Consider the following 14,819-nt stretch of genomic DNA (forward strand, 5'->3'; position numbering starts at 1 on the left):
AAGCAGTTTCTTGTGTAGATCTGATATTGATCCTTGAGATACATGATGATGTCCTTGGAAAAGGAGGCTTAGTGTTTTACATACAACTTCAAATAGGAAGATTCCTTATTCTGAAGCCTTCAGCCCTGGAGTCTGAAACATCAGATTAAATCTAATTTGAGCTACATAATATGATAACTTTTTTTCCTAATTAGTTGTGTTTAAAACTGAGAAGACAAAAGCCCAGACTTTGCTACTGAGAGCTGATATTAGTTAATCTCCCTGAAGCACACAGAAAATTGTGGTGATTTCTATGTGGCATTTTCAGGCTTGAAGCACAACCATTTTTAATAGTTTTTGTAATGTCTCCAGTGCTTTGAAAATTCTGAAGCAATGGTATTGCTAAATTGCACATAGATAACATCTTGAGATTAAGTGAATTCTGAGTTTCTCTAGTGCAAGGTCTACATTTTAATTAAGGTGCCACAACCAACAGCGTTGTTTCCTCATGAAAACAGTTCATGAGGCTGCAAATATAAGGCAGACAATATTTTAGAGGCAGAGGTTTCCCTTGTTCTGTTTATACTGCTGAAGCGACAGCTCTCACAATCCAGATCTTTTCCTGCACGTGGCCCGAGTAGGATCACGATGCCCTAAATTCAAGATACCATCTCGTCGTTCTCTTGGATCAGGGTGGAGCCTGCTGCAGACAAACAAATGGAGCCTGTGATTCCATTTTAGCTTTCAGCAAGTAAAGAGATTTCAAGTCTATCTCAGTAAAAAATGTGGCTTTTCTGTATGCACTACAGTGATAATGCTTAAAGTATACCTATTTAAGAAGGCCAATACTGTGAAATACTCAAGAGTAAAATGAGAAAGAAGATTTGTGTCCCATGCTGTTTATCTGAGGTCTTATTACATGTAGCTGTTTCAGTGCAAAACTGTTGGTTTGGTATTATGCCTGTGGAATCATTGAGTTCTCAAGCTTATTTTGTTATTAGACAGCCATTGCCCTTCACTTTAAAAACAGGACAGTTACACAGAATTGGTGGTGTTTGCTACAGAGATGGTTAATCTGTGACTTCAATTCTTAGCTTTTTAACAGCAATCTTGGAAAAGGTGCTTGCAAACACTATGGTTTTGTTTCCACCTGACCACAGAGAACATTGCTGTTAAAGAAAATAAACCACTTTTTTTGTTGTAGAATCTGTTCGAAACACACCTAGCACGGACACCATGCCGGCTTCCTCATCTCAGACGTGTGCTGACCACCAGGATCCTGAAAGCACCACAGGGTCTTACCTGGCTAATGCACAAGAAGAGGATTCAGCTCAGAACCTCCCTACGGCACATGTCCGTCCTTCCCACCCGCTGAAGAGTTTTGCAGTGCCAGCCGTTCCATCAGCTGGTTCCACATATGACCCTGCATTGCCAAGCACACCATTACTGACTCAGCAAGGTGAGCAGGTGAAAACTGGCGAGACACACTTGCCAAAAAGAGAAAAAGGCAATTTTAAGAAGCAAATGAGAGAAGCTCCTTAAGGGGCAGGGGGGTAGAGTTGGGCATCAAAGGAAATTATGTCAGAGGCTGGATTGAATTTTGTTGGTACAATTTTTCAAGGCCTTTCTCTGTTATCTACATAGATAAACTAGACAAAAACTCAAATTCTGTATTCCATAATTCAAACTGTTCATTTTCCTCTAATAGAATCCTTCTTCTCCTTCTTCCAAGTGCTTTCTGGATAGAAAAAAAGAATTTATTAACTGAGGCATGACTATGTAACAATTTATTTTAAGCTCCTAACCATCCAGTTCACTCGGTGAAGACTGCGTCAATTGGGACTTTAGGAAGAACTCGACCTCCTATGCCCGTGGTAGTTCCCAGTGCCCCTGATGTGCAGGAGACCACCAGGATGCTTGAGGACTCTGAAAGCGTAGGTACTCTTACACTGCCAGTGGCTTTCTTTGGCAGTGCTTATCAAACTGTGGTGAATCTCTCTTTAATATGATACTTGTAGACTTTAGTAATATCTGCACTGAGACTTTCAAAGGCAGAGGATGATGAAGCTTCTGACTTCCACTAAGTGCCATTGCCTGTTAAGCCATATGAAAAAATATAGTGCAGATACCTTCTACACAAGGCAGTAAATTCAGAGAATAAACATTAAAATAGCAAATACTAGTAGTGCTTTCAAAATCTGAAAATTACTTAAGAGCATACCTTCATCCCCAATTACACAACACTAAACAGATGCAGTGCTTCCATCTATTCCAGTCCACAAAGCCCACTTGGTCAAAAACTGAAAAACCTTTGACAACGTTTTGGCTGAACTGAGGCCATTAGCTGAACATAAAAGTAATGTTCTCTGAGATTTCCTTTCTTGACTCATGGTCAGTGCCTCTGGTTTCTGCTAACCTATCACAATTACAAGAAGAGGAGAGTCAAGACAGATACCATCTATTGCACTAGTCTTTTCATTCTTTACAGTAGGTAGTGCCTAATGGAGCTTTTGTTTATGACTTGGGCTTCTATACACAGGCTTCTGTATTGGAGCTGTAGAAGCGCCCTGCACGTGTGTTTTGCCTGCTTACCTTGATGTAAAGAGCATCTTCGTTTGCAGAGCTGAAGGCCTGCAGCAGTGCCGTTTGCTCTTCTGTACAGCCTGAGATGTTGTGTTCATGCTGGCTTTGAGATGTCATTTATTTCTGTCTGGTTTGCAAGCATACTGTACCTAGAGCCTGTTAAAGTTGTGCACCTGCAGCTTCCTCTGCTGCTGCAGAGCATCCAAAGTGTCATTGCAGATGGAAAATTTAGCGTTAATGCCAAAAGGTTTAAAGCCATCATCCCAAATATGTTTTCAGATACTCATATGAAAGTATTGTGACTTCTGGGGAAAAATGCAACCAACTGTTGGGCTGCTTTGGAAACAGCTTTTAAGAAGTGAGGAAGTTTCGAGTGTCAGGCTCTGGAAGAGCTGTTTTCCTTTCAAATTGCAAGCCGAGAAGTTACTGTATTAGCTATTGTATTACTGCTACAGGAAATGTTTATTTTGCATATTTTTTTTTCTTGTTTCCTTATTGTCCTTTCCTTTTGTCACATTGTTTTTGTCACCATCTGTATGCACTGGTCTAGAAACTGTATGCATGCTTGATTTGGTGCACTTTTGCCTTTCTGTAGAGTTGTCGCTCGTACTTAATTATTTTTTTTTTTTTTTGGTTGGTACCAAAAATATTCTCGTTAGTTTATTCATCAACAAATTTGTAATTAATTAATTTGCCATTAATAAATTTCTTCATTAATAAATTAGTACAATATAAAGTCACCACAGCACACTAAATACTAGTTAAATTATGAGGTTTAAAAATTAGGATTAGGTAGTGATTTGAATTGATTCTGCTTTTTTATGAGAGCCTGTAGGAATGAGTCTGAGTAATTCCAAGTCGCTGCTATTTATCACTGTCGGTAGTCAGCAGATCATATGTTGGACACGGGACAGAGATTACTTTTCTGATACAATCTGGATTGCTTGGTAAACTGGGAAGTGCCTGCTGCATTCATTTCTATTTAAATGAAAGAAAGAAAAGGTTTGTATCTAGAAGCAAAGGAAGTGAGATCACAGTCAAGGTTGAGGGCTGCACTCTGGGAAGGACTTCAGTTTTATGGTACACAATCAGCTGAGCAGTGGCTTTAATATTAGACTTTAACCAGAAGGTCTAATAACGGACCTTAAATATATAGAGGCAGAAACTATCAAACAGGAGTTCTGTTGCTTCTGATATGGCATTAGCAGAGCTGGTACTGGAATACTGGGTGCAGCCTGGCTTGCCTTCTGTGAAAACGATGCTGAGTGAAGAGGGTTTGGAGAAATGCTCCAAGAACATAAGGGGTTGAAAACTGCATGGTATTGGGAAAGACTTGGTCAGCTTAGAAAATCTCTCTACATACCTGCATTGATGTATGAATGATGATAGCTGTTCAATATAGCTGAAGCTAGACGTTGAGGCTAAAAACAGTGTATGATTTTTAGCAAGCGTAATGATTCTTAAAACAGTTCTACTGAAGTGATTCCTTCAACATTTTTTTCCAGTTAAGCTGGTAGGATTTTTATAAAACATCTGCTTTGGTTCAAAGGAAGCTGTTGTCTTGCAGCAGGAATTGATAGAAGGAAAACAGATATGATGATCACAGTCTTAAAAATTAGTGAAACTATGAATTGCTATTGCAAAAAGGTCTGCGCTTGAAACTACTCTCTATTTTAAGTTATTAATTCCTGTAACTTGATAAATCTTCTTCTGCTTATTCCTGTGTTGGGGTCATAATCTATACCAGAATTGCCAACCATTTCTTCTTACTTCTTATTCTGTCCCTCTTTAAAGAGAGCAAGTAATCTTATCAATAACTCTGTACATCTCCCATAGAATTATGAACCGGATGAGCTGACCAAAGAGATGGCCCACCTGGAAGGACTTATGAAGGACCTTAATGCCATCACTACAGCATGACCACCTTCACCAGGACATGACTCCAGACAGTTTCACAAGTCTTGGGACTCAGCCTTGGAACACAAGGAATTGTACAGAGGAAAAAGAAAAGATAAAAAGAAAAAAAAAAGGAGAAAAAAAAACAGAAAGAGGGACAGCACATGAGAGCATACACAGAAAGCAAACGAACCAACCAGTGCATTTGTGCTACAGCTGGTCAAAAAGAGATGACCTTGTCGTCATTCTGCAATGAAGTCATTGCCAAGTTGAATTCCATGTACCTGCTGAGACCGTGCAGGATGGGACGCATCAGGCTGAAATTTAGCATCCAGACAAAAGGAAAAAAAGTGGACTTCATGGTTGTTTTTTTTCTGGTCAGGTTTTGTCTCAGTGGTGTGATTGCCCTGCCTTTTCAGTGTTGGACATTCGCATTTATGTACAATTTTATTTGTGTTTTTATTTTATCTTTTTTTATAAAAAGGAAAAAATACTGTTAAAAAAAATAAGGAGAAACTGTTGTTTTCCACAGCCTAGACTGACATTTGACTGCTTGTTCTGTTGTGTATGAAAATTCATTGCCAGCGTGGGTTGTTCTGTTTTGTTTTTTACTCTGCGTATAATTACATCCCCTTCTGGCAGTTAATCCACGGCCTTTTGGGATGCTGCACTGCTATTTGTAAGCTTTTTTTATTATTTTTATATTATAATTATTAAAAGCCTGACTTTCTCCTCTCATCACTGTGAGATTACCAGTCTGTCTGAATTGAAATGTAATTTGAAAGGCTTGTTTGTCGCTTTTTGTGCAGTTTCAATATTTTGAGTGGGGAAAAGTAGATGGGGAAGGGGAGGGGATCCAGGGGGAGGTTTCATTATTGTTGTTTTCCTGTCTCTCTCTACATTGACTCAAAAGACTGAAGAAAATGAAAGCATCTTCTGTAACGTCCTTCCTTGTAACTTCAGCATACTGTGTCTCTGGTTACTGAATTGCAGTGAGAGTCTCATTTAGAAACATTAAAAAAAATTCCTCCTGTAAAGTAGGGTTCCTTATGTTTAGATGACACTACAGCTTATTTTGGCAACAGTGCTCTGTTTTGTTGTTGTTAGTTTAAAGATCACATCATGAAACTTTTAAAGTGCAGATTGAGCGCTCATTCAGCATGGAGAACTTAGCACAAGCAGCAGTGCACACAACACTTCTCTGCTGGTGGTGCTTAGGTTTGACCTACCTGGACCTCCCAGAAGCAGAGAACTGTGGACCTCTTCTCATCAGTGACATACCCTATCATACTTTTGAGAACACTACATGTCCACAGGATCCTTCAGCAGCAAGTTAACCCCAGTGCAATTTCTCTATCCCAGGCCATTTAAACAAGAATCCTTCTCTTAAGGATTCTTCAGAGACATAAGCAAGGCAAAAATGTATTTTTTTACACTTTTGAAACCATTTGAAAAGAAAAACAGTATTAGTGACTCAGGTGCTGTTAACATATCTGTCTAGAAAGGAAGGAAAGTTAAAAGGGAACTCCTATACGAGGGGAAGGAAAAGGGTTTTTTCTTTTCTCCATGTATGATGGCCTGGCTCTGCCATACTCTATGAAGAGGAATGGCATAAAAAGAGGGACTCTATTTTAGAGAAAAAAAACAATACCCAGCTGCCTGATGAACTCATGTGCAATTTCACTTTTAAGATTAAAGGAAACTCAAAACTTACGGACAATTCAGATGCCAAATCTGTTCCTCCTGAGCAGTCAGATTTGTGATCTCAGAAGCTCAGTGATAACAATGGCAGACATGCAGGTAACGGGCCTTTCAGGTGCAGGACACTGCTGCTGTAGTCCACAGTGCCTCTGCTAGATGGCTGTACCTGTTGGAACATGAAGAGGAAATACAGTAATCTGCTTAAATTGAAATTTTAAAAACCCAAGAACTTTGCTTCATTTATTTTCTTTTATCCATTTGACTAAAGCTAAAAGTCTGGCCCTATTTTCATAGTCCCTGGCACTAAGAGAAGGGCGAGCCAGTGAATCAGCCTGGAGAGCAGCAGGGGTTTGGGGTATAGTTTTACTTCCTTTCTTTTCCTGGACTCTTTGTATTGTCATTTCTAGGACATTTGCTGGGTTTATTTATTTGAGGGGGAGAAGGAATCAAATGAATTGGAGCACCGTGGGCCACCTGGATAATTAATGTTTGGACTTTTAATCAATACAATTCAGGGCAAAATAAGCTACAGAATATGTATTTAAATAATAAAATACACATCCTGTCCTGAAAGGAGGGGGAGTGTATGTTTTCCTTTGCCTATTTTTTACCTATACCCAAAGAAATACCATCATACATACACAGTATTCTTAGCTGGTGGGTCTTTGTGAATATTACTTATGTATAACACCATGAATGTTAATATTGTCATTGAATTTGGGGAGGGGGAATATTTTTAATGATAAAACAACTGTTCAAAGTTGGTTTTTTAAGGTTAAACTAAAAAAGAAAAAAACATTTATTCAATTCAGTGTACAATCTGTATTGCACTTTTTCACATTTTAATGCTACGTTTTCTTACATATCCTGTGATTTTAAATTTGGAACATTGTGTATCCTTGTAGTGTCATAGTCAAGCTGTTAAGTGACAGCTTCCCTCAGAGACATTTGGGGAAAAAAAAAACCAAACCTGTATATTGTTTTATGATTCTCATGTAGAATAATTTTGAGGACTGCTGTAGACGTCTACCTTTCTGTACAATTTTTTTGCTTTTCTGTAGTATTTGCTGTATACTCTATGGCTTTTTTTAATAACTTCATGTTTATTATTTTGTATTGGAAATCCAATACACTTTTTTTAATCCAATCAAATTCTGGTCTGCTTGGAGAGTTTGTTCTCTTTAATTATTCCTATCCTTTTTTTTTTTCTTAATCAATATGGTGACCAGGTTTGGAGTTTTACTCACCCCTTTTTTGGTGTGGCTTGGCAGGTTGTGTCTTCCCGAGAGAGAAGAGGAACTGTTATTCCCCACCCCCCTTCCTGTGGGCACTGAGCATGTAGCGTCTTTCTGGCTAACTCCCCTCCATTTCAAAGCTCAATAACATCACCTTCTAACAAGCGAGCATCAGAAGCAAAGGTTTCAAATCAGTGAAAGTACATTTAATAGCCATAGTATTTTCCTGTGATTTACGGGTTTACTACTATAATTTTTTGGATGTAGCACTTTCTGTCTATGGGTCTTAAAGTGCAGTAATTGATAGCCTCATTGTTAATCTCATGCTAACTCCAGACACTTTCTTTCAATGCTAGATACTCACGCTGATCATCAGCCTCTTCTCTGCAAGCCAGCCACTTTCCCCAGCCACTTGTGTCCCGTGTTCTTGGGAGCATTAGACCATTCCTCATCCTGACCTCTGCAAACAGGAATACAAGCTACTGCATTGGTTTACACCCCCTGCTCCCCCCTCTATTTTGCAAGTCAGATCCTTCTGTTCACTCATCAAATAGTGCAACCACGCTGAGGTGTCAGGTGGGAACTGGACCCTGAAATTCTGAAGGGATGCCACAACCCTGCAGCTGGCCAGGGACTTCTCAGCCACGCTAGAATTGGTGGGGTGTGTACATGTCTATGTGTACAGGAGAGGAGAAATAGGGAACAAAGGCATATATCATTAAGTAAGTTGAGAGTGCCACAAGGCAGTGGCTACAGCAACACACACTCCTGCTCCGCTTAATAACCTCTAGCTTTAAAAGCCAGAAGTTCTTGCTAGGTTAGTCAGTGCAGGGAATTTGCTGTGCTAGTTGCTTTGCACGTCAAGCCAGGTGAAAAAGGGATAAGTTTTACGGGGTGTTTATCAAGTAGCCCATTTTAAGACAGGTAGAAGTAATACCTGCTAGGACTTGTGCCTGCCTGTGCAGCCAGGCAGTGCAGGACAGGGACACTAGAGGGCAGCGATGACTTGCTGGTAAACAAAGCTGCAAAGCAAACCCACAGCCTACACCGCTTTTGCATCCACCACGAAGAGAGTAAGTTGTTTCTCTTCAGCCTAGGTTAAGGAGACTAACATTTGTGATGCTTTCTTGTTAGTAGCAGTTCAGTAAAGAACTCAAGCTGCAAACTATAGTTTTTTCATGCCTAGCTGTGGCTTTCCTTGATAGCAAGGGGTTGCCTCAAACACCTTGGATAAATTGGTGCAACACTTGCAGGTATTTGCCCATTAAGAACAGCCACCTGTTGTAAGACAAATCAAGACTGGATTTTTAAACTCATAGCAAATCACTGTTCATCTCAAATAAAAGCATTCCTGTAGGGGCTCAATGTGATTGAACTAAACTGCCTTTGCAAAAAATGTTAAGCCATTACAACTTTCCTGTGGGGCCAGGTCTCCCCTAACCCAACACAGGCTTCAGCCAGGTTACACGTCTCCCCTTACTACACAGGGTGTGAACACATACAGCCTGTGTGACTTTTAAAAGCCAAAATTTTGAGCTCTGGTGGGAGTCCTTAGAACCTTCCATAAGCAGACACGGCAAAATTCCTGCCTCCTGAAAAGCTTGCCAGGTCTCCAGTGTGATGGACACGCTGGAAGTCAAGGGGACAATCCTCCTAGCAAGCAAATGTGCAGGGCTGACAGGGACAGAGGCAGCAGACAGGACCAGCAGGTTTGTAAAAGGAAAGCCAACCCTTGGCAGGCACAATGTAGAAAAAGTGGCAAGGAGAACACAAGCGCAAGAGTGAAAGGGTGGCAAACACCCGCAGATCCAGACTGCACACCTGCCTTTGGAAAACGCAGGAAAAGCCTGAATGTGATAGAGTGCCAGGGAGACAAACTAAAATGCAATGAGGGGGAGCAAAGGATTCAGCCTACTCTGAGTGCTGCTGGTCCACCTTGCTGTGGGGGAAATTGTCCTCCACCAGCTGAGAGAGGGTCTCTGATCAGTACTCCCTACAGGCACAGGTGCCTGACTCATTTCCCTTCCACAGGCAGGGCTGGTCACAGTTGCACTAGGACAGTAACCTATTGCCTGTCCTTCAGTAACTGAGAATTTACTTTTTCCAGGTACTTCCCAATTTCAGCTCCTGTTTCCTAGCCTTCCAGCACACACTGCCTTTCCGCCAGGCCTTCCTTTCTGTAGGGACAGTGGCCAAGACAGCTGGGTCCCATAGGACTGCAATGCAGAGCAAATGCTAATTTTCCTTGGCAATTTCTTAGGAGGAAATTCTGTTCCCCAACCCAGGTGTCTCGTGACATCCCACCTTCAGTCAGCTGCCAAGTGGCCACTGGCTAAGGGGATGCTGCAGGGTCCTCTGCCCATAGGGCATTGGTCATGGTGGCAGTTTAACCACAGCCCTTTTGTTCAACACACAAATGCACTAGTAACGCCACTACCAGCCTTGGAAACATGATGCAGTGCTGCTCACTGTCTGCAAATCCTCACCACCTGAAACAGACACAGGACAGCCCTGTTCACAACATCCTGCAGCAACCCATCACTGCAAAGGCTGGGAGAATTAAATGACATGTTAGAGATGTAGCAATAAAATCATCAGATGATAACCCAAATCAGTAGTACTCACCCTTAGCAGGCTCCAGGCAAGGGAAGACTGAACTGCCACAGGCTCCTCTACCTGGAGGTTTTGCTGTGTCCTTTTCCCTTCTTTCATTTTAGGCTGTCTGTCAGTGCCTCCACCTCCTACAAAAGCAGGTGAGGTCCTCTGTTCTGGGCAGCAAACCTGAGGGGAAAAGAAAGAGCAACCCATTTGTAACCTCAGCCACTGTCGCTGGTTGGCAAGGCCTCTGCAGGCAGAGCTGGGATATTCAGATGTGCATGTCTGAAAGCCCTAGCCTGACTGCAGGCCTCCCTCAGGACCCTTTCACATGGAGCATGAGACTGCTGCCAGAGCTCAGCCTCCCAAGGGTACTGCTAATGCAGACACCCAGGTCCCATCTTGCAGGGGGACCAGGGTGGGGGCACCCAGCTCTTGGGCTGCAGCACCATCCAGGGGGTTGCAGGGCGCAGAGGTTTGTCCTCAGGCTCAGTAGAGCCTGGCTGTGATGCCAGACACATGCCCTGTGCCCTGGCCAGGGAGAGCCCAGGCAGGGGTTTCCCCAGTGAAATTGGGAAACTGGGAATAGCTGCGTGCCTGACAGCTCCATCCCACCCAGCATCCTTCCCCATCCTGACATCCTTGTACATGAGGAAGACATCCAACCCCATTTCTCCTCCATGGGCACCGTCACCATGGTAACAGCATCCACTTAATCTGGCCAAGCTCTGTGCTGACGACGGGAAGGCCTGGGCAGCTTCCCTCCTGCACAGGGGTTTCCCTGGCAGCTGCTGCTGGTTTATGAGGCACAGCCCTGGTCCCGCACTGCTCCTATCAATCTCGCTGTCTGCAGTGAGGATTTGGAGCCTTGTGGAAAAAAACCCCTGCCACTGGAGAAGGGCACTGAGGTACTGGCAGTGAGCAGCTACCAGGTAAAGCCCTTCCCCAGGGGCTCTACGCCACTCCCCAGTGCCATCTGTAAACCCTCTGCCAACACCCCTCAAACTCGAGGGCTGTGTGTCCTGTGTTATCCTGTGAGGGAGTGTCACTGCTGTCCCACAAGAAAAGCCACCCTGCCAAGCCCAAGGAGCAGGATCCCTCCAGCAGCTGGACCATATCTTGCCCTCCCCAGCCTGGGCCCTCTCCCTTTCATCTCCCCCGTCTCTGCCTGGCTGCTCTTGCTCCTCTGGAGCAAACCAAAGGTTACGGTATTTCTCCATCATTTTCTGAAGATGCACATAGCCCTCACAACATCCCCATCCCCCAGAGAAGAGGCTAGAGGCACAGCCACGTGAAGAGGTGCTTCGCAGGAGCTCCTTTGGCTGCATTCCCTCCCAGACCCCTACAGCATTTGCTGTCCTCCCTTGCCCCAGCTCTGCACACCAGCACAGATAACCAGGGCGGTCTATCCAGCCCAACCTGCCTAGGCTCCCCAAGTGGTTAGTACCTGGCTTGCAGCATTTCACCTGGCCCCAATCGCTGCCTTTTCAGGGAGCTCCAGCAGCCAAATGCTGTGACGGGCTCCGTAACAAACAGGGTTACTGAGCTGAGGCCACCTCAGCCCCGTGTGGGATCGGCCATAGTTGGAAGGGGAGAAAATATGCTGCTGCAGCCAGTGCTGGTGGAGTAGGGCTGGGTGTGCAGGGAAGGTGGTGAAAATGAAGGGACAAGGCACTCCCAGACGTGGGGCTTGGGGGAAAATACTGCCCAGTCCTAGCCCCAAACCTGCTAGCACTGAGGGGACTCTAAAGATAGGGCACACAGCCCAGCTACCGACACGCTGCAAGACACAGCACCTTCCAGACCCTTTCACTCCGTGTCCCCAGGGCCACCTCTAAGTGGAAGGCAGCCACAGCCAGGGAGACAGAGCCCCCAGCATGGACTGGGAGCCTAGAGCCAGGGCTCAGCCTTCCCCCCCCACAGTTGCTCCCAGCAGCCAGGAATTAGGATGACTACCAGCACCTCCCAAAAAATGGACTTCAGATAGCAAGACACCCCAAAATCCACCCCTCTTACCTAGCCAGACCTGGAGGAGCCTGCTGCTTGGTGTGAGAAGCCAGGGGCTCTGAGGAGCTGGGCTGGAGCCTGTCCCTGTGCCCCATCCTTCCCCAGGTGCTTCCTATCTCCATCCCAAGGGCAAGGGCCCCTTCCCAGCTGAGGGCACCAGCCTGAGCACCCACCCAGTGCTGCTCATCACTGTGGGCTGATTCTGGCCACCTGGCTGGGCTTTGTTTTGCAGGCCAGCCTGGCTCGTTTGCAGGCAGGCCTGGAAACAGGGGGCTGGGCAGCAGTGGAGTTTTAATGGGATGAGGGCTGGAGTGGGGACAGCCCTTTCTAACCAGGGTTGCTTTCGGTGCTGTGTGAGACATGCTATGAGCCACTGAGATCTAGTAAAACCCAGCAAGCAAACAACAACATCATGACAAACTAGAGATGGATGCTGAGTCCCCAGTGCTTGTGACTCATGGCTTCTCAGAGGAGAGACACCTCCCCAAGGCTCGTGTCTGCCTGTTTTCTTACTACTTGAACCAAATTCATACTACTTGAAACAAACCCTGTGATTTTGGAGACCATTTTGCTGGAGGCAGGGAGGAAAAAATGTGTGTTGTGCCCATGCCCAAGTGCCTCCAGGTCTCCCTGTTCATCCCTGGGCTATCTGCAGCTCCTATAGGTACCCTCACCATGGTTCTATGGGGTGACACTTGAGCCTTCATGGTAGCGCTGATTAAAACCTACACATTAAGCATCTTTCTAGAGCTAAGTATTTATGTTCTCAGTTGCCACAGCCTCTCCAGGAGGACAAGGCTTACAGTGACATGAAATATCAAGATGTCCTGGCACTAAATCTTTGCCACAAACTGTGAGCTGCAAGAGGGGCCTGAGGCACCAGGGAAAAGGTTAATAATCCATCAGGGACACTGTTCCTGCCTGGCAGTGCCACCACGAGCTACACATGTGGTTCAGGCCAGCAATGTCCTTCCCCCAACATAGAGCCCTCTCCCTCCCCAGGCTGGCCAGGGGTCCTGTGTTCCTGGCAATACATTCAGGCTGCTCTTTGGGAGGCAAGCATAAATGCTTACAAAGGAGCAGGATTGAAGCCCTGTCCTCCATCTTTCGTCCCCCACAAGAAGTCACTCCCAAGTCTGCTAGGCCCTTCTGACTCTGGTGGGTTTGCTCCAGCAGCACCGGGATGTGCTGTACCCCCCACCCCAGGCTGGATGGTATGGGTGAGCTCCCTTCTCCCAGGTGGCTGTTTCCAGGACGGTGAGGCAGCTGGGCCAACTGGAGCATCAGCAATAGCAAAGAGCAGCTCCCATCTCCAGCTCCCCCGCTCTCTGGTGAGCCACCCCAGGGCCTGTAGTGGCCCACACAGTGCGGCGGAGCAGCACGTCAGCACTGAGCCTCTGCAGAGAGGAGTTGACAGTGATTGGCATGCAGAAGGCCGGAGCTGACAGCATCCTTTGGCCACAGCAGGCGGCCAGCGTGGGTGGACAGGACACCTGAGAGTCAGCACCGGGTCTGGGGAGGGCAGCTGGCCATGCCCTCCCGTGGGCCACCCCCACTGTCCCTGCATGCTGTCTCCTCTCCGACAGAGCTGGAGGGGGAGAGCACCCGTGCTCTTCCAGAGAGGCTGCTGTGAGCCACATGTGGGCGAGCCCCAGCCATTCCCATCACAGCTGAAGAAAGCGGATGTATAAAAACAAAATAAAAGGGAAGAGGGGGGAAAATGACCCTGAAGAGCTCTCTAATTTGCAGCACAGTCAGGGAGAGCAGCTTCCCAGAGAGGGGAAGGCATGTTTAGACATGTGGCACTGGGAGATGCTGTTTTAACACCTTCCTGCCTAGCACTGCAGGACAGCTTCAGGCAGCTCCCATTCCCTTCCCAGCAGTGCAGCACGGCTGCCTTGGTTGGGGGATTTCTGGAGGAGGTGGCCGCCCCTGCACACAGGACAGGAGAGCTGGGTCCTGCAGCGCCCATGCCAACAAGAGGTCTCTCAGTGGAAGTCCTACAAAATGCCTGGCATTTGCTGGGCTAAAGCTCCCATTTTTAACCTGTCAAGCTGTTGTTTCTCCTCCATTAAAACAAAAGAGCATCTACCTCTTTTGAGAGACTTCAGTCAATGTCTTTTCTAATCAGGTGCCTGCTAAAAGGTGGACTTGAGCAGAACAGTCACTGCCGGTGATTAGGGTCAGCTGGTAGCTGGAGGCTGAAAGGCAGCTGGTTTGCAATGCCTTTTTAAAAGACAATCAATCTACTTCCCTGCAATTCTAAGTGGTAGAACCAAGTTAGGATTTTTCTTCCCTTAATTTGCCAAGAGTAGATGGCACCATAGCCAACTCCATTAAAATCAGAGCCTAAAGTCAAAGAGGGGCTTAGGCACAGGCTCAGTGTGCTGGAATTAGAGAGATAAAATGTCTGAGGCCTCTGCAAATGACGTGACAAAACCAATGTGCATATACTTGTGTTAAAATTCAACAACTCTTTATCAACAGGGAGAAAGCAGGCAGTGAGGGGATTTGTTTGAAGATACCTTGCCAATCCAGACAGCAGTCCCCTCGGATTGCTGTGATCAGAGCCAGGCAGGGACAGTGCCTGGCAGGACAGGGCTGGGGACATTGGAAAGGCCCCAGCACTGTCCTGGCTCTGATCACAGCACAGCCCCGGGCAGGCCAGACCCTCAGCTCCCCCCCAGATTCACTGAGGTGCTGCTAACAGGGTCATCAGGGAGGGTGGCAGTGATAGCAGACAGCTCATGTACAGGGTCATGGTGCATGTCCAGTGAGGCCTTTCAGCCCAATTCCTTAAACGTGGAAAAACTTGGGATCTCA

The 14,819-nt window shown here is 45.7% G+C and overlaps 1 protein-coding gene across 8 annotated transcripts in view; it reads left to right on the forward strand.

Annotated features, from left to right (window-relative positions):
• NEO1 (neogenin 1) overlaps positions 1–7,294 on the forward strand; it is a 221,419-nt gene extending 214,125 nt beyond the window's left edge. For all 8 annotated transcript variants that reach the window (XM_049812368.1, XM_049812369.1, XM_049812362.1 and 5 more), the window contains 3 exons: positions 1,184–1,438; positions 1,777–1,913; positions 4,399–7,294. In XM_049812368.1, coding sequence (XP_049668325.1) covers positions 1,184–1,438; positions 1,777–1,913; positions 4,399–4,482 — 476 coding nt within the window. In that variant the 3' untranslated portion in view covers positions 4,483–7,294. The remainder of the gene's footprint in view (positions 1–1,183; positions 1,439–1,776; positions 1,914–4,398) is intronic.
• The last annotated feature ends 7,525 nt before the right edge of the window (positions 7,295–14,819 follow it).

Source organism: Accipiter gentilis, chromosome 10 (assembly GCF_929443795.1).
Source record: "Accipiter gentilis chromosome 10, bAccGen1.1, whole genome shotgun sequence".
Taxonomy (NCBI): Eukaryota; Metazoa; Chordata; class Aves; order Accipitriformes; family Accipitridae; genus Astur; species Astur gentilis.